This window comes from Mauremys mutica, chromosome 3, assembly GCF_020497125.1.
Source record: "Mauremys mutica isolate MM-2020 ecotype Southern chromosome 3, ASM2049712v1, whole genome shotgun sequence".
Taxonomy (NCBI): Eukaryota; Metazoa; Chordata; order Testudines; family Geoemydidae; genus Mauremys; species Mauremys mutica.
Genome location: NC_059074.1, coordinates 2,964,900 through 2,982,686, shown reverse-complemented (window position 1 = coordinate 2,982,686; position 17,787 = coordinate 2,964,900). Strand labels below are relative to the sequence as shown.

Here is a 17,787-nt window from a genome sequence, read left to right as displayed (position 1 = left end):
GCTGCAGCGGCGTGTCTGCCCCTCTGCCCCCCTGGGTGGCACCATCGGGCTGTGGTGATGCCAGCAGGGGGGAGAGCCGGGTGCTGCCCTAGCTGGGTGTCCGCAGTGGGAGCGTGGCCTGAGCCTTGGCCATGCTGAGGATGCTCCTGATCCCCTGCCAGGCTAACGGCCGCCGGGCCTGGCTTTTCTCCCCAGTGCGCGAGAGGCTGCGGGAGTGGCTGGTGCACAAGGAGCCCCCGGCGGACAGGGACGCAGCCCGGCCCCGCAAGGTGCTTATCCTGGGCTCGGGGGGCCTCTCCATAGGGCAGGCCGGGGAGTTCGACTACTCCGGCTCGCAGGTGAGTCCTCTGGGTGCTCTCGGGCCCTGGGCGCTGAGAGGTGGGGCAGGGGCAGGGGCTGCAGGGGGATGTGAGAGTAGAGGAGTTGGTGCAAAGGGGGCCGGGGGTGCGGGGGCTGACACCCCCCAGGGTACAAGTTAGACTGTGGAGCTGCTGTGTCCCCTTAACCCTCGAGCCCAGGCTGGCTCCAGCCCGGCTCTGCTAGCGACCAGCAGCCCCTCCAGACCCTGCTCTCGAGCCATCTGCATGTAGAGGCTCCCCAGCGAAGTGCCAGTCGTGACCTGTATCCAGGGCGACTCCCACACACCCCCCAGCCTTGCACCCCAGAACTGTGCACCTCCCCCGGCTCGATGCGGGCTCCGCCAAAGGGCGACGGCTCGTCCCCTGCTCGCACGCTGAACCAAGTGTACGAGCGCGGGCCGTGGTTATAAGCACTGGGGGCCTGGAAGGTGGAAGGCGTTAGCTCGCCGAGCTCCCTGTTATTTCTGCTCATTCTGACACTTTGCCTGGGCTGGTCATTGGAAGAGCAGAACAAGCTGCTCGGCCGCGTGCTGCGGTACCTTTCGCAGGCTGTCTCCTTTCGGCCCGGGACCCCTCTCCCCAGCTCAGCGTTAGCTCTTTGCCTTTCAGGGGGTCACGCGGCCTGGGCAGAGGTCGATTGCCCCCGTTTATACTCCGACCCTCTGTCCTGGAAAAGTCTCTGCTGGGCCATAGGGCCAGGCAGTCCCGTGGCCTGCGGGAGCTGCCAAGTGTCCTTGGGGGAACTGTCAATGTCTTGCTTCCAACTCCCCTGCTGGTGAGTCTCTGAGCAGCTTGGCCGCGTCAGTCCCTTTGTTGTTTGTGAGGCGCTAGCCAGCGCCCCTGCCCCACACTCACCACGCGGGGCCGGAACAGAGCAGATGTTCACACCTTCATAGAGGATGCTGCTACCCACCTATTAGCAGGACAGTGACACTCAGCAGATCAGGATTTCTCAAATCATACCCCACGAGGCACTTGGCCACTTGTATATAGTTGTGTGTTGTACAAACATGGGGGTTAGAGGGTGTTATTGTGTCACGCGGTTAGTGCAAGGGGGGAGAGGGGAGAGGTGCAAAGGGGCAGAGGGTGGCGGAGGGATACGGGTCGGGAGGGTTGGGGCCAAGGGGGCAGGACTGGCTCTAACTTTGTTGCCGCCCCAAGCAAAAAAGAAGAGCGCCGCCCCGCTGTACCCCGCCCCCGAGCGCCACACCAGCCCTCGCTCCCCTTAGAGCACCACGCCGCCCGAAGCCCCGCTCCCCTCAGAGCACCACGTCGTGCCCCCACCCCCCCCAGCGCCGCACCAGCCCCCACCCCCCTCAGAGCACCGCGCCAGCCCCCGCCCCGCCCCAAGCGCCACGCCGCCGAAACAAAAAAAACACCCTCCAGCGCTGCCCCGACGAACCAAAACCAAAACCCAAGCGCCGCCCTGCCCCAAGGTGCCGCCCCAAGCACGTGCTTGGTCGGCTGGTGCCTGGAGCCGGCCCTGCGAGGGGGTTCATAGAATCATAGAATCTCAGGGTTGGAAGGGACCTCAGGAGGTCATCTAGTCCAACCCCCTGCTCAAAGCAGGACCAATCCCAACTAAATCATCCCAGCCAGGGCTTTGTCAACCCTGACCTTAAAAACCTCTAAGGAAGGAGATTCCACTACCTCCCTAGGTAACCCATTCCAGTGCTTCACCACCCTACCAGTGAAAAAGTTTTTCCTAATATCCAACCTAAACCTCCCCCTCTGCAACTTGAGACCATTGCTCCTTGTTCTGTCATCTTCTACCACTGAGAACAGTCTAGATCCATCCTCTTTGGAACCCCCTTTCAGGTAGTTGAAAGCAGCTATCAAATCCCCCCTCATTCTTCTCTTCTGCAGACTAAACAATCCCAGTTCCCTCAGCCTCTCCTCATAAGTCATGTGCTCCAGCCCCCTAATCATTTTTGTTGCCCTCCGCTGGACTCTCTCCAATTTATCCACATCCTTCTTGTAGTGTGGGGCCCAAAACTGGACACAGTACTCCAAATGAGGCCTCACCAGTGCTGAGTAGAGGGGGATGATCACATCCCTCGATCTGCTGGAAATGCCCCTACTTATACAACCCAAAATGCCATTAGCCTTCTTGGCAACAAGGGCACACTGTTGACTCATATTCAGCTTTTCGTCCACCGTAACCCCTAGGTCCTTTTCTGCAGAACTGCTACCCAGCCATTCGGTCCCTAGTCTGTAGCAGTGCATGGGATTCTTCCGTCCTAAGTGCAGGACTCTGCACTTGTCCTTGTTGAACCTCATCATATTTCTTTTGGCCCAATCCTCTAATTTGTCTAGGTCCCTCTGTATCCTATCCCTACCCTCCAGCGTATCAACCACTCCTCCCAGTTTAGTGTCATCTGCAAACTTGCTAAGGGTGCAGTCCACACCATCCTCCAGATCGTTAATGAAGATATTGAACAAAACCGGCCCCAGCACCGACCCTTGGGGCACTCCACTTGATACCGGCTGCCATCTAGACATGGAACCATTGATCACTACCCGTTGAGCCCGACCATCTAGCCAGTTTTCTATCCACCTTACCGTCCATTCATCCAGCCCAGACTTCTTTAACTTGCTGGCAAGAATACTGTGGGAGACTGTATCAAAAGCTTTGCTAAAATCCAGAAATAGTACATCCACTGCTTTCCCCTCATCCACAGAGCCGGTTATCTCGTCATAGAAGGCAATTAGGTTAGTCAGGCATGACTAGCCCTTGGTGAATCCATGCTGACTGTTCCTGATCACTTTCCCCTCCTTTAAGTGGTTCAGGATTGATTCCTTGAGGACCTGTTCCATGATTTTTCCAGGGACTGAGGTGAGACTGACTGGCCTGTAGTTCCCTGGATCTTCCTTCTTCCCTTTTTTAAAGATGGGCACTACATTAGCTTTTTTCCAGTCATCCGGGACCTCCCCCGATTGCCATGATTTTTCAAAGATAATGGCCAATGGCTCTGCAATCTCATCGGCCAACTCCTTTAGCACCCTCGGATGCAGCGCATCCGGCCCCATGGACTTGTGCTCGTCCAGCTTTCCTAAATAGCCCCAAACTACTTCTTTCTCCACAGAGAGCTGGTCACCTCCTCCCCATACCGTGCTGCAGAGTGCAGCTGTGTGGGAGCTGACCTTGTCTGTGAAGACAGAGGCAAAAAAAGCATTGAGTACACTAGCTTTCTCCACATCCTCTGTCACTAGGTTCCCTCCCTCATTCAGCAAGGGGCCCACACTTTCCTTGACTTGCTTCTTGTTGCTAACATACCTGAAGAAACCCTTCTTGTTACTCCTAACATCTCCGGCTAACTGCAACTCCAAGTGTGATTTGGCCTTCCTGATTTCACTCCTGCATGCCTGAGCAATACTTTTATACTCCTCCCTGGTCATTTGTCCAATCTTCCACTACTTGTAAGCTGTTCTTTTGTGTTTAAGACGAGCAAGGATTTCACTGTTAAGCCAAGCTGGTCGCCTGCCATATTTACTTTTCTTCCTACACATCGGGATGGTTTGTTCCTGCAACCTCAATAAGGTTTCTTTGAAATACAGCCAGCTTTCCTCGACTCCTTTCCCCGTCATGTTATTCTCCCAGGGGACCTTGCCCATCAGTTCCCTGAGGGAGTCAAAGTCTGCTTTTCTGAAGTCCAGGGTCTCTGTTCTACTGCTTTCCCTTTTTCCTTGTGTCAGGAAGAGGGTTACGGCGGAAGAGGGTGGTGGAGGGATACGAGGGTTGGGAAGAGGCAGAAGTTGGCAGAGGGGTTTGAGCAGAGGGTTGGTGGAAGGGGCAGAGGGTGGCGGAGGGATATGGGGACAGGAGGGTTGGGCGAAGGGGCAGAGGGTGGCGGAGGGATATGCGGGGAGGGTTGGGCGAAGGGGCAGAGGGTGGCGGAGGGGTACGGGGACAGGAGGGTTGGGCGAAGGGGCAGAGGGTGGCGGAGGGATACGGGGGGAGGGTTGGTGGAAGGTGCAGAGGGTGGCGGAGGGATACGGGGGGAGGGTTGGGCGAAGGGACGCGGGGAGGGATACGGGGGAGGGTTGGGCGAAGGGATGCGGGGAGGGATACGGGGGGAGGGTTGGGCGAAGGGGCAGACGGAGGCGGAGGGATACGGGGGGAGGGTTGGGCGAAGGGGCAGAGGGTGGCGGAGGGATACGGGGGGAGGGTTGGGTGAAGGGGCAGAGGGTGGCGGAGGGATACGGGGGGAGGGTTGGGCGAAGGGGCAGAGGGTGGCGGAGGGATACGGGGGGAGGGTTGGGCGAAGGGACGGATACGGGGGGAGGGTTGGGTGAAGGGGCAGAGGGTGGCGGAGGGATACGGGGGGAGGGTTGGGCGAAGGGGCAGAGGGTGGCGGAGGGATACGGGGAGAGGGTTGGGCGAAGGGACGTGGGGAGGGATACGGAGGGAGGGTTGGGCGAAGGGACGCGGGGAGGGATATGGGGGGAGGGGTGGGTGAGGGGGCAGAGGGTGGCGGAGGGATAGCGGGGGAGGGTTGGGCGTAGGGACGTGGGGAGGGATACGGGGGGAGGGTTGGGTGAAGGGGCAGAGGGTGGCGGAGGGATGCGGGGGGAGGGTTGGGCGAAGGGACGTGGGGAGGGATACGGAGGGAGGGTTGGGCGAAGGGACGCGGGGAGGGATATGGGGGGAGGGTTGGGTGAGGGGGCAGAGGGTGGCGGAGGGATACGGGGGGAGGGTTGGGCGAAGGGACGTGGGGAGGGATACGGGGGGAGGGTTGGGTGAAGGGGCAGAGGGTGGCGGAGGGATACGGGGGTAGGGTTGGGGGAAGGGACGTGGGGAGGGATACGGGGGGAGGGTTGGGCGAAGGGATGCGGGGAGGGATATGGGGGGAGGGTTGGGTGAGGGGGCAGAGGGTGGCGGAGGGATACGGGGGAGGGTTGGGTGAAGGGACGGGGGGAGGGTTGGGTGAAGGGGCAGAGGGTGGTGGAGGGATATGGGGACAGGAGGGTTGGGCGAAGGGGCAGAGGGTGGCGGAGGGATACGGGGGGAGGGTTGGGCGAAGGGGCAGAGGGTGGCGGAGGGATACGGGGGGAGGGTTGGGCGAAGGGGCAGAGGGTGGCGGAGGGATACGGGGGGAAGGTTGGGCGAAGGGGCAGAGGGTGGCGGAGGGATACGGGGGCAGGGTTGCGCGAAGGGGCAGAGGGTGGCGGAGGGATACGGGGGGAGGGGTGGGCGAAGGGGCAGAGGGTGGCGGAGGGATACGGGGGGAGGGTTGGGCGAAGGGGCAGAGGGTGGCGGAGGGATACGGGGGGAGGGTTGGGCGAAGGGGCAGAGGGTGGCGGAGGGATACGGGGGGAGGGTTGGGCGAAGGGGCAGAGGGTGGCGGAGGGATACGGGGGGAGGGACACTTTGGGCTGTCACGGTGCTCCCCCCTCCCCCCCCCAGGCCATCAAGGCGCTGAAGGAGGAGAACATCCAGACGGTGCTGATCAACCCCAACATCGCCACGGTGCAGACCTCCAAGGGGCTGGCCGACAAGGTGTACTTCCTGCCCCTCACGCCGGAGTACGTCACGCAGGTCAGCCCCAGCCTGGGGGGGCCATGGGGGGACCTGTGCACTGGCCTGGGGCTGAGGGGAGCCGCCCTGTGGGGCGCAGGGTGTGGCCAGGAGTCCAGGGCTCCCTGAAAACCACTTGGCAAACTGCCCCCAGGGGCAGGGGGAGGATCCTGGCTCGGGTCGAGTCGCAGCCCCTCCCCTGGGGGTTGGGGAGGATCCTGGCTCTGGGCCGGCCCCCCAGTCCCAGCCCCTCCCCTGGGGGTTGGGGGGAACCCTGGCTCTGGGCCGGCCCCCCAGTCCCAGCCCCTCCCCTGGTGGTTGGGGAGGATCCTGTCTCTGGGCTGGCCCCCCAGTCCCAGCCCCTCCCCTGGTGGTTGGGGAGGATCCTGTCTCTGGGCCGGCCCCCCCAGTCCCAGCCCCAGCCCCTCCCCTGGGGGTTGGGGGGAACCCTGGCTCTGGGCCGGCCCCCCAGTCCCAGCCCCTCCCCTGGGGGTTGGGGGGGATCCTGGCTCTGGGCCGGACCCCCAGTCCCAGCCCCTCCCCTGGGGGTTGGGGGGGACCCTGGCTGTGGGCCGGCCCCCCAGTCCCAGCCCCTCCCGTGCGCCCAGGTGATAAAGAACGAGCGGCCGGACGGCATCCTGCTGACCTTCGGGGGCCAGACGGCGCTGAACTGCGGGGTGGCGCTGACCCAGGGCAGGGTGCTGGCCCGGTACCGGGTGCGGGTGCTGGGCACGCCCATGGCCTCCATCGAGATGACGGAGGATCGCAAGGTCTTCGTGGAAAAGATGGAGGAGATCGACGAGCACGTGGCCCCCAGCGAGGCGGCCTCCTCCCTGGAGCAGGTATTGGCGGGGGGCGGACAATGGGGGGCCCCTCCCTGGAACCAGGTACAAGGTGGGGGCCTGGACAACGAGGGGCCCCGCCCTGGAGGGGCGGTTGTTGGGGTTCCCCAGGATCCCTGCTGTGCTCCAGCTTCAGACAGTCCCTTAGTGAGGCAGCCCCCCTGGGCAGGGTCGGCTCCAGAGCCCAGCGGGGCAAGCACCCGCCTGGGGCGGCCCTTTCCCGGGGGGGCGGCAGGCTGGGCCGGCGGACCTGCCGCAGTCATGCCTGCGGGAGGTCCACCGGAGCCCCGGGACGACCGGACCTGCCGCAGGCATGACTGCGGAGGGGACGCTCGGCCGGCGGCTCCAGTGGACCTCCCGCAGGCATGACTGTGGACGGTTCGCTGGTCCCGCGGCTCGGCTGGACCTCCCGCAGGCATGACTGCGGCAGCTCAACCGGAGCCGCCGGACCTGCGAACCGCCCGCAGCTGCGGGAGGTCCAGCCGAGCCGCGCGACCAGTGGACCCTCTGCAGTCATGCCCGCGGGAGGTCTGCTGCTCCCGCGGCTCGGGGGCGCCTCCCGGGCATGACTGCTTGGGGCGGCCAAAAACCTAGAGCCGCCCCTGCCCCTGGGGGCCCCCCTGTCCCCTCGGGGCTGGCGCCACAACGCCTCCGAGCCCCTGGGCTCCTGCCTCACCCCGTGAGCTCTGCCTAGTGAGTCCAGCTGCCCCCCCCCCACGCCATGCCCCCCCCAGCACTTCCCCCTGCAGCACAGCCCCCACCCTCACTGCTCCCCCTCCCCCCACTGCCTCCACTGTCCCCCCATAGCACAGCCCCCTGCAGTGCCGCCTCTGTTCTCTGCTGCCCCTTGCTGCCCCACAGTGCAGCGCTAGCCCTGCTGCCCGGCCCCGAGCCCCACTCGGCCCCTCTGACTCCTTGGTCTGGTCCTGGCAGGCGCTGGCCGCGGCCTCGAGGCTGGGCTACCCGGTGCTGGTGCGCTCGGCCTACGCCCTTGGGGGCCTGGGCTCTGGCTTCGCCAACAGCCGGGAGGAGCTGACGGCGCTGGTGAGCCAGGCCTTCGCGCACACCTCCCAGGTGCTGGTGGACAAGTCCCTGAAGGGCTGGAAGGAGATCGAGTACGAGGTGGTGCGCGACGCCTACGACAACTGCATCACCGTAAGGAGGGGGGCAGGGGGAGCTGCCGTGGGGAAGGAGTTGGGGAGTGCCCAGGGTGGGGGGCACCCGGGCAGGGGGAGCTGCAGAGGGGAGGGAGTTGGGCGGTGCCCAGGGTCGGGGGGGCACCTGGGGCAGGGGGAGCTGTGGTGGGGAGGAAGTTGGGCGGTGCCCAGGGTGGGGGGGCACCCGGGCAGGGGGAGCTGCCATGGGGAGGCTGGAGTCAGAGCCAGGCCCCAGGCCAGCACGCAACTCCCGCCCAGCCTCCTGGGGGCGCCAGAGGCTGGGCGGGAGTTGCCCAGGGGGCACCTGGGCAGGGGGAGCTGCAGAGGGGAGGGAGTTGGGCGGTGCCCGGGGTGGCGGGCAGCTGGGGCAGGGGGAGTTGGGGAGTGCCCAGGGAAGGGGGCGGATGGGTGGGGGGCACCCAGGGCAGGGGGAACTGGGGGGTGCCCAGGGGGGACCAGGGGAGGGGATTGCTCTAGGGAGGGGCAGGCTGGTGAGCTGGGCTGGGTGTAGGGTGCAGCAGGAAGGGGCCCCATCCCCATCCCCATCCCCATCGGGCTCCCCGGCCTCATGCGTGTGCTGGGGGCTGGGTATCTGCCAGCTCTGGCGCCCCCAGGAGGCTGGGCGGGAGTTGCGTGCTGGCCTGGGGCCTGGCTCTGACTCCAGTCCCCAGCCTGGCCTGGGGGCGGGGGAGGGGCTGGCGTGTCCCTAATGTGCCCCGTGGGGGCACCTGGGCTGGGGATCTGCCCCGCCCCTCGCAGTGCCCCCCGTGCCCAGCGTGCTGGGGCCGTGGGCATCAGAGGGTGGCAAAGCCCCCAGACTGCACTCGGCTGCTCCCACCTCAGGGCCTGTTGAGAGCAGCCTGGGGCCGGGGCCCCGCGTCTCTGCGCCACTCTAGGCCGGGCTGGGGCGGCCGAGCGGCCTCCCTCCCCGCAGCAAGGGGCAGTGGGTGAAACGCTTCCCCCCGGCAGGTCTGTAACATGGAGAACCTGGACCCGCTGGGCATTCACACGGGCGAGTCCATCGTGGTGGCTCCCAGCCAGACGCTGAACGACCGGGAGTACAACATGCTGCGCCACACGGCCATCAAGGTGGTCCGGCACCTGGGCATCGTGGGCGAGTGCAACATCCAGTACGCGCTGAACCCCGAGTCGGAGCAGGTGAGAGCTGGCCAGCGGCCCAGCCTGGATCGCATGGGGCCCGGGACTGTGGGACAGCCCCGGCCTGCTGCCCGGCACCGCTCCGGCCGTTCCGATGAGCGCCGGCGGAGCGCCGCGGCGTCCCTGGCCCGGCCTGCTGCCCGGGCACCGCTCCAGGCCGTTCCAACGAGCGCCGGCGGAGCGCCGCGGCGTCCCTGGCCCGGCCTGCCCCGGCACCGCTCCAGGCCGTTCCGACGAGCGCTGGCGGAGCGCCGCGGCGTCCCTGGCCCGGCCTGCTGCCCCACACCGCTCCAGGCCGTTCCGATGAGCGCCGGCGGAGCGCCGCGGCGTCCCTGGCCCGGCCTGCCCCGGCACCGCTCCAGGCCGTTCTGACGAGCGCCAGTGGAGCGCCGCGGCGTCCCTGGCCCGGCCTGCTGCCCCACACTGCTCCAGGCCGTTCCGACGAGCGCTGGCGGAGCACCGCGGCATCCCTGGCCCAGCCTGCTGCCTGGGCACCGCTCCCGGCCGTTCCAGCGAGTGCCTGCGGAGCGCCGCAGCATCCCTGGGTCGGCCTGCTGCCCCACACCGCTCCAGGCCGTTCTGACGAGCGCCAGTGGAGCGCCGCAGCGTCCCTGGCCCGGCCCGCTGCCCCGGCACCGCTCCGGCCGTTCCAGCGAGCGCTGGTGGAGCGCCGCGGCATCCCTGGCCCGGCTCTGTGCCAGGAGCAGCGAAAACTTCAAGTGGGGGCATCAGTGACTGAACTGAGGCCCTGCCCCCAGGCTGCCCCTTCCCCCGAGGCCCTGCCTTCTGCTTGCTCCTCTCCATCCTTTTCCCCATCACTGCTCCTTGCTGGTAAAAAGTGGGAGTGGGGCATTGCCCCCTGATCCCCCCCCCCCCCTTGTCCAGCGCCCCTGCTCTGTGCCCCCGCCTGGCCCCGGAGCTGGAGGAGCCGGGGTCTGGGCAGCTGTAGCAGCATCTCGTGCCCTTCTCTTTGCCCGCAGTATTACATCATCGAGGTAAACGCCCGGCTCTCGCGGAGCTCCGCCCTGGCCAGCAAGGCGACCGGCTACCCACTGGCCTACGTGGCAGCCAAACTAGCTCTGGGCATCCCCCTGCCCGTCCTCAGGTAATGGCTTTGGGGTGGGGCCCGGGGGCCGACGTCCCCTGGCAGGTGTGGCGCAGAATCCAGAAGGCTCCTGGCCTGCGGGGTGGGAGCTTCTCACACGGCCTGCGAGCAGGGCGGCAGCCAGGCCGTGAGCCACTGGGTCCAGGCCTCCTCGGGCCAGTCTTCCTCAGGGGGTGCTGGGAGGGTGAGACAGGCAGCGGGGGACACTCCTCAGGGAGTCACTGCCCCTTCCAGACCATGTCCCCCCTAAAGCCCTGGGCCTGGTAAGTTCCCTCTCCTGGGGCTTTGGCCAGTCCAGCTTCAGATGGGACCAGACATTGGGCTGCCCATCTCGTCTCGCTGGAGAGTCATCCTGGCTCCCGGGCTCAGCTGCCTTGCCCCGTCCCTCCCCCAGTGAGGCCTCCGTCTCCCTGGCCCCCCGGGGGTTTGCCCTCTCCTGGGTGGCCCCTGGGGTGCCCGCGGCTGGGAACTGGGGGCTGAACCTGCTCTGTCCCCTAACCCCCAGGAACTCTGTCACCAACTCCACCACGGCCAACTTCGAGCCCAGCCTGGATTACTGCGTGGTGAAGATCCCGCGCTGGGACCTCAGCAAGTTCCTGCGGGTCAGCACCAAGATTGGCAGCTCCATGAAGAGTGTGGGTGCGTGGCCCAGCCGGACCCCTGCGCTTCCCGAGCTGGCCAGGGGCACCTGGGACCCCGCGCCCTGACCCAGGGCGGCTCCCCCCGGCCTTCCCGACTCCGGCTGTGCAGAGGGGGCTTCCCTCCCTCCCTTCCCGACATGGGGCTGCCCCCTCGCAGAGGCCGGGCCTTGGCCAGCCCCAGCATAGCGCCTGCCTCCCCCGGCCGGGCCAGGCCGCTCACTGTGTCCCCTCTCCTCCCGCAGGGGAGGTCATGGCCATCGGGCGGAACTTCGAGGAGGCCTTCCAGAAGGCGCTGCGCATGGTGGATGAGAACTGCGTAGGCTTTGACCACACCGTGAAGCCAGCCTCCGACGTGGTGAGTGGGGGGCCGGGGGGGCTCTGGGGAGCACGAAATCCAGGCTGGGGTCTCTCCCGGATCCTGGCTGAGCTGCTCCCTCCTGGCAGGAGCTGGAGACGCCCACTGACAAACGGATCTTCGTGCTGGCGGCCGCCCTGCGAGCCGGCTACCCGATTGAGCGGCTCTACGAGCTGACCAAGATCGACCGCTGGTTCCTGCACAAGATGAAGAACATCACGGACCACGCGGTGCGGCTGGAGTCCTACCGCGAGGGGCAGAGCTCCATGCCCCCTGACGTGCTCAAGAAAGCCAAGCAGCTGGGCTTCTCCGACAAGCAGGTGGCCTTGGCCGTGCTCAGGTAATGCCCGGTGCCGGGCACAGGGCGTGATGGCGACATCCAGCAGCTGCTTCTCTGAGTGGGACGGAGCTGATAGCTCCCAGCATGCACTGCAGCCTGCTTGGCAGGCTCAGCTGGGCGTGCCAGGTGGCCAGTCGAAACGGGACCTGTACAGTGTCCGGGCCGATGTTCTGACCGGACACCAAAAGTCCGGTTACCGGTGGTGCTGGGTCATCAACCTGCACCAGCCCCTGCCTCAGGCTGCAGCGCCTGTCCCAGGTCAGGAGCAGAGGGAGCCCAGCTGCTGGGGCGGAGGGAGGTGGAGAGGGTGGAGTGTGGAAGAAGGGGGAAGGGAGAGAGCTGTGGGGGGGGGACGGCCTGGAGGGGAGTGAGTGGGGGTGGGGCTGGAGGGGGAGAGTGGGAGCCGGGTGGGAGGGGAGACAGTGGGGGGCAGGGCTCCTGCTGCAGCGTCCGGTGTTCAGAAAGGAGAAAGCTGCTGCCCCGGATGTGCTGGCGCGGTGCAGCCGTGCGTGCTGGGGTCCCCGCGTGTTGGGGGGCGTCTCTCCCTGCTCTCAGCCCTGCCCTCCCTGCAGCACGGAGCTGGCCGTCAGGAAGATGCGGCACGATCTGAAGATCCTGCCCGTGGTGAAGCAGATCGACACGGTGGCGGCAGAGTGGCCGGCGCAGACCAACTACCTGTACCTGACGTACAACGGGACGGAGCATGACCTGGCCTTCCGCGAGCCCCACGTCATGGTGATCGGCTCCGGCGTCTACCGCATCGGCAGCAGCGTGGAGTTCGACTGGTGCGCCGTGGGCTGCATCCAGGAGCTGCGCAAGGTCAGCGGGCGGGGCGGGGCGGGCTGGCCTGGGCTCCCCGTGCCCCCACGCTGGCCTCGCCGGCTCAGGGCTCCCCTCTCTTACAGATGGGCTACAAGACCATCATGGTGAACTACAACCCGGAGACAGTGAGCACCGACTACGACATGTGCGACCGCCTCTACTTCGACGAGATCTCCTTCGAGGTGAGCCTGCCAGGGCCTCGGGCTGGGGCCGGGGGGGCCCAGGTGGCCAGGGGGAGCGGCCCTGATGCCTGTGCTGGCCGGACTGCCATGCGGGGGGGGGTGGACCCGTGCCGCTGGGGGGAAGGAGCGGGGTGTGCAGCCGGGAGGGGCCCGTCTGGCTGGGTGCCTGTGCCATCGCGGCCCGTGCCCTGGGGGGGCCTGCCCCGGCTCCCCGCCCGCCGGCTGCACTGTCCCCTGGCCCCGGCAGGTGGTGATGGATATCTACGAGCTGGAGAGCCCCGAGGGCGTGATCCTGTCCATGGGGGGGCAGCTGCCCAACAACATCGCCATGGCGCTGCACCGGCAGCAGTGCCGCATCCTGGGCACCTCCCCCGAGGCCATCGACTCGGCCGAGAACCGGTTCAAGTTCTCCCGCCTGCTGGACACCATCGGCATCAGCCAGCCCCTCTGGAAGGAGCTCTCCGACATGGAGGTGAGCGGGGCTGTGGGAGGGGCTGCAGACCTCCTCTCCATGTGTGCTGTGGGGCCTGTGTGTGTGTGGTGTGGGGTGAGCAGCGGAGGGGCTGCCAAGTGCCCCCTGCATGTGCCATGGGGAGGGGAGGGGTTACTTGCCCCGAGTATCCTGTGGGGCAAGGGAGGAGTTGCCCGCCCAGGTGCGCCCCCCTCCCCCTCCCGTGCATGCCATGGGGCAGGGGTGGGTTGCCTGTTCCAGCTCCCCGCTGGGCGGGCCGTGGGGCGGGGGCGGGGTTGCCTGGCCCGGCTCTCCCCCAGGCAGGCTGTGGGGCAGGGGAGGGTTTTGGGCGGACCGGCTCCCCCCCCAGGCATGCCATGGGGCGGGGGGTTGGTTGCCTGGCCCAGCTCCCCGCTGGGCAGGCCGTGGGGCGGGGTTGCCCGGCCCAGCTTCCCCCCCCCCCCCCGTGCATGCCAGGGGGCAGGGGCGGGTTGCCCGGCCCAGCTCCCCCCCCCGTGCATGCCAGGGGGCGGGGGCGGGTTGCCCAGCCTGTCTCTCTGCCCACAGTCGGCCAAGCAGTTCTGCTGCAAGGTGGGCTACCCGTGCGTGGTGCGCCCCTCCTACGTGCTGAGCGGGGCCGCCATGAACGTGGCCTACTCCGACAGCGACCTGGAGAAGTTCCTGTGCAATGCCGTGGCCGTGTCCAAGGAGCAGCCCGTCGTCATTTCCAAGTTCATCCAGGAGGCCAAGGTCAGCGTGGGCCCGGCTCCGTGGGGGGGTCGGCCACAGGGGGCCACTTCCTGGCAGCTGCTGGCAGAGCTTCGCTGGGGGGCCCTGAACACCCCCACCTCTCTGCCGGGGCCCGGCCCCAGGTCACGCTGGCAGAGACGCCCGACTCTCCGCGGCTCCAGCCTGGGCAGGCTGCCTGTCTGGCTCTTCATGCTGCGGGGGCTGGATAGTGCCCGGAGGGGTGGGGTCGGGTCAGGCGCTGCCTGGCAGATGGGGATCACTCAGGTTTCAAGTGGGGGGGCTGGGTAGGAAGGGGGTGGTAATGGCACAGAGGGGCTGGGGAGGGCAGGCAGGCACTGTGTGCGTGTGGGGGGGTGGTACTGGCCGGGGGGGCACGCAGGGGCTGGGTGGGGGTAGTGGTACCGACAGGCAGGGGCTGGGTTGGGACACACTGTGGTGCGGTCTGTGCACGGGGGGGTTGGAGTGGGGAGGGCAGTACCGGCAGGGAGAGCGGGCGGGGGGGGGGGCGCACCCTGGTGCAGTGGGGGCAGGGATCGCTCAGGGGTCCGGTCTGGTCCGTTCCCCCCCCCCCCCAGGAGATCGACGTGGACGCCGTGGCCTGCGACGGCGCGGTGGTGGCCATTGCCATCTCGGAGCATGTGGAGAACGCGGGCGTGCACTCGGGGGATGCCACGCTGGTGACGCCGCCCCAGGACATCACGCCCAAGACCCTGGAGCGGATCCAGGCCATTGTTCACGCCATCGGGCAGGAGCTGCTGGTCACGGGGCCTTTCAACCTGCAGCTCATCGCCAAGGTACCGCCGTGGGGCAGTCAGCCTCAATGCCCTGAGTGATGGGGGGAGGGGCGGGGGGGCCCCTTCCCCTGCTGACAGCTTTGGGCTCTGCAGCGTCTCCTGCAGCCGGGCCCACGTCCCCTCCAGGCCAGAGCTGAGTGCGGGAGCAGCGTGCATTGGCCACCCTGGGAAGACGGGACACCGGGCTAGAGGAACCTTTGCTGTGACCCAGCGTGGCCGTTCTGATCCCGGAGGATAGGTCCATCGGGCTGCTAGCCAGGCTGGGCAGGGCGGGTTCAGGTCTCCAGGCGCCAGGATGGGTCACCCCACACTCCTGTCTGTCTGCAGGACGACCAGCTGAAGGTGATCGAGTGCAACGTGCGCGTCTCCCGCTCCTTCCCCTTCGTCTCCAAGACGCTGGGGGTGGACATGGTGGCCCTGGCCACCCAGGTGATCATGGGCGAGGAGATGGAGTCGGTGGGGCTGATGACAGGCACTGGGGTCGTCGGAGTCAAGGTGAGCGTCTGGGGAGCGGTGGATGGGGTGGATGCAGTGGCCGTGGCTGTCTGGCTTGCTGAGCCCACCCTGCCCTCTGCACCCCCAGGTTCCCCAGTTCTCCTTCTCGCGGCTGGCGGGGGCGGACGTGGTGCTGGGCGTGGAGATGACCAGCACGGGCGAGGTGGCCTGCTTTGGGGAGAACCGCTGTGAGGCCTACCTGAAAGCCATGCTGAGCACCGGCTTTAAGATCCCCAAGAAGAACATCCTGCTGACCATCGGCAGCTACAAGGTGAGGGCGGGGCGGGGCCGCAGCACATGCTCAGAGACGCTGAATGCGAAGGTTAAATCCTCGCGCTGGATGGCTGCAGCGCAACGCGACTTCGTCTTAGAATCCAGAACGCTCATGCAGCAGCCAAAAGCAGCGGGAGACGAAGCAGGCTGCTCCTGAGGCAGAGACCCAACCCCTGCACCTTGCTCTAGGCTGACTCCTCACACACTGACCGGGTCCAGGTCCCTGGTCACACTGGTGACAGGCAGGCACCTCTGTCATGGACCCCCAGGGCCGGGCTAGGCCCCAGCCTGGGAACAGTCCCTGGGAGGGGCCTGCAGTGACCAAGGACCCCCTGGGGGTCTCACTCTTCCCCCAGCGTGAGACTGGGCCCCTGGGGCTGCAGCCCCCCTGCCCCACCCCGGGAGCTCCGGGACAGAGCCTGGGGGGACGTGTCCTCTCCTCAGGGATCAGTGCCCCTCGCCCAGCGCCTGCAGGGACACTCACCCAGCGCTGTGAAACCAGGCGGGTTTATTGGTCACCTGGCGCACGGCCCAGGCAGCCCCTCGGGCGGCCCAGAGACCTGACTGATGGTTACAGCCCAGCCCAGCTGCAGTGACCCCCGTGGTTCAAGCTCTGTCCCCCCCGTCCGTCCGATCTCCTTTGTCAGACTCCCGGGCTGCTCCCCACAGCCCACACTTAACCCCCCCCCCAGGCCTTTGTCCCCGAGCCGGGGGATGGGGCTCAGCCCCCTGCGGAGAGGCAGGACCACGTCTCTCTGGGTCGCTGGTCGCCAGGTGTCTGCGTCCCGGCCATGGGATCTGCCCTTGTCTTCTCGAGAGCTGCATGGAGCTGGGACCTAGGCCGCCAGGCGCCATCCACACCTGTGTCTTCACCTGCCCCAGAGCCCCCAGACCTCCCACCCGCGGGGGAACAGTGCCGCACACGGGGGAAACTGAGGCATGTACAGGACTCAGAAAAGCCTTTCTAACAATTCCCGCAGCGGCCTGGGACACAAGTCTGCGAACAGGCCCAGGAAGCCTCGCTCCTAGTGACAGCTCAGTACAGCGGGGCCATGCGGGTGGAGGGGCCCTGGGGCGGGGGGGTGCTGGGCTGCCCAGGCCTGGCCTGCTCTGACCCCTCGGGTGGCTTTGCAGAACAAGAGCGAGCTGCTGCCGACAGTGCGCACGCTGGAGAGCCTGGGCTACAAGCTGTACGCCAGCCTGGGCACTGCCGACTTCTACACCGAGCACGGCGTCCAGGTACCGGGCCGGGGCGGGGGAGGGGAGGGCTGCTGGTGCCGCACGGCCAGTGCCTGGGTTACCAGCACGGGGTGACCCCCCTTCCATGCTGGGTCCTGGGAGCAGGGCCACCATTCCCTTGTCTCCCGGTCTGTCCCCGGAGCCAGGAAACCCCCCGCCCCGCCCCCAGTCTGTGCTTCGCCCGGGAGCAGGGCCACTCCTCCTCTGCCCCCCCCCCATCCACCCCCGGGTCCCCGGAGCTAGGAAACCCCCCGCCCCGCCCCCAGTCTGGGCTGGGCCCGGGAGCAGGGCCACTCCTCCTCTGCCCCCCCCCATCCACCCCCGGGTCCCCGGAGCCAGGAAACCCCCCGCCCCGCCCCCAGTCTGGGCTGGGCCCGGGAGCAGGGCCACTCCTCCTCTGCCCCCCCCCCATCCACCCCCGGGTCCCCGGAGCTAGGAAACCCCCCGCCCCGCCCCCCGTCTGGGCTGGGCCCCGGGAGCAGGGCGGCTCCTCCTCTGCCGCCCCCCCTCCACCCCCGGGTCCCCGGAGCTAGGAAACCCCCGCCCCGCCCCCAGTCTGGGCTGGGCCCGGGAGCAGGGCCACTCCTCCTCTGCCCCCCCCCCATCCACCCCCGGGTCCCCGGAGCTAGGAAACCCCCCGCCCCGCCCCCCGTCTGGGCTGCGCCCCGGGAGCAGGGCGGCTCCTCCTCTGCCCCCCCCCCTCCACCCCCGGGTCCCCGGAGCTAGGAAACCCCCCGCCCCGCCCCCAGTCTGGGCTGGGCCCCAGGAGCAGGGCGGCTCCTCCTCTGCCCCCCATCCACCCCCGGGTCCCTGGAGCTAGGAAACCCCCGTCCTGCCCCCAGTCTGGGCTGGGCCCGGGAGCAGGGCCACTCCTCCTCTGCCCCCCCCCATCCACCCCCTGGTCCCCGGAGCTAGGAAATGCCCCGCCCCCAGTCTGGGCTGGGCCCAGGAGCAGGGCCACTCCTGCCCCAGTCCATGCCCAGGTCACGGCAGTGGGGCTCTGGTTCCCGCCGGGCAGGTGATGGCTGTGGACTGGCACTTCGAGGAGGCGGACGGCAGCGAGGCCGGGGCCAAGGAGACACAGCGCAGCATCATGGACTACTTGGCCGAGAACCACTTTGAACTGGTCATTAACCTCTCCATGCGCAACGCCGGGGGGCGCCGGCTCTCGTCCTTCGTCACCAAGGGCTACCGCACCCGGCGCCTGGCCGTCGACTACTCCGTGCCCCTCATCATCGACATCAAGTGCACCAAGCTCTTCGTGGAGGTGGCGTGGGGGCTGGCCAGCTGGGGAGGGGCTGGGTGG

General features: G+C 67.4%; 1 protein-coding gene across 1 annotated transcript in view; it reads left to right on the top strand.

The window, feature by feature from the left end:
- Positions 1 to 17,787, top strand: part of CAD (carbamoyl-phosphate synthetase 2, aspartate transcarbamylase, and dihydroorotase) — a 50,242-nt gene that overhangs the window by 18,471 nt on the left and 13,984 nt on the right. Inside the window, exons 9-26 of the mRNA XM_045010264.1 lie at positions 196 to 338; positions 5,767 to 5,898; positions 6,486 to 6,719; positions 7,653 to 7,874; positions 8,846 to 9,034; positions 10,015 to 10,139; positions 10,645 to 10,778; positions 11,023 to 11,135; positions 11,225 to 11,475; positions 12,048 to 12,294; positions 12,381 to 12,479; positions 12,727 to 12,951; positions 13,498 to 13,680; positions 14,256 to 14,474; positions 14,802 to 14,969; positions 15,058 to 15,240; positions 16,377 to 16,481; positions 17,500 to 17,748. Of these exons, the coding sequence (XP_044866199.1) occupies positions 196 to 338; positions 5,767 to 5,898; positions 6,486 to 6,719; positions 7,653 to 7,874; positions 8,846 to 9,034; positions 10,015 to 10,139; positions 10,645 to 10,778; positions 11,023 to 11,135; positions 11,225 to 11,475; positions 12,048 to 12,294; positions 12,381 to 12,479; positions 12,727 to 12,951; positions 13,498 to 13,680; positions 14,256 to 14,474; positions 14,802 to 14,969; positions 15,058 to 15,240; positions 16,377 to 16,481; positions 17,500 to 17,748 (3,221 nt within the window). The remainder of the gene's footprint in view (positions 1 to 195; positions 339 to 5,766; positions 5,899 to 6,485; positions 6,720 to 7,652; positions 7,875 to 8,845; positions 9,035 to 10,014; positions 10,140 to 10,644; positions 10,779 to 11,022; positions 11,136 to 11,224; positions 11,476 to 12,047; positions 12,295 to 12,380; positions 12,480 to 12,726; positions 12,952 to 13,497; positions 13,681 to 14,255; positions 14,475 to 14,801; positions 14,970 to 15,057; positions 15,241 to 16,376; positions 16,482 to 17,499; positions 17,749 to 17,787) is intronic.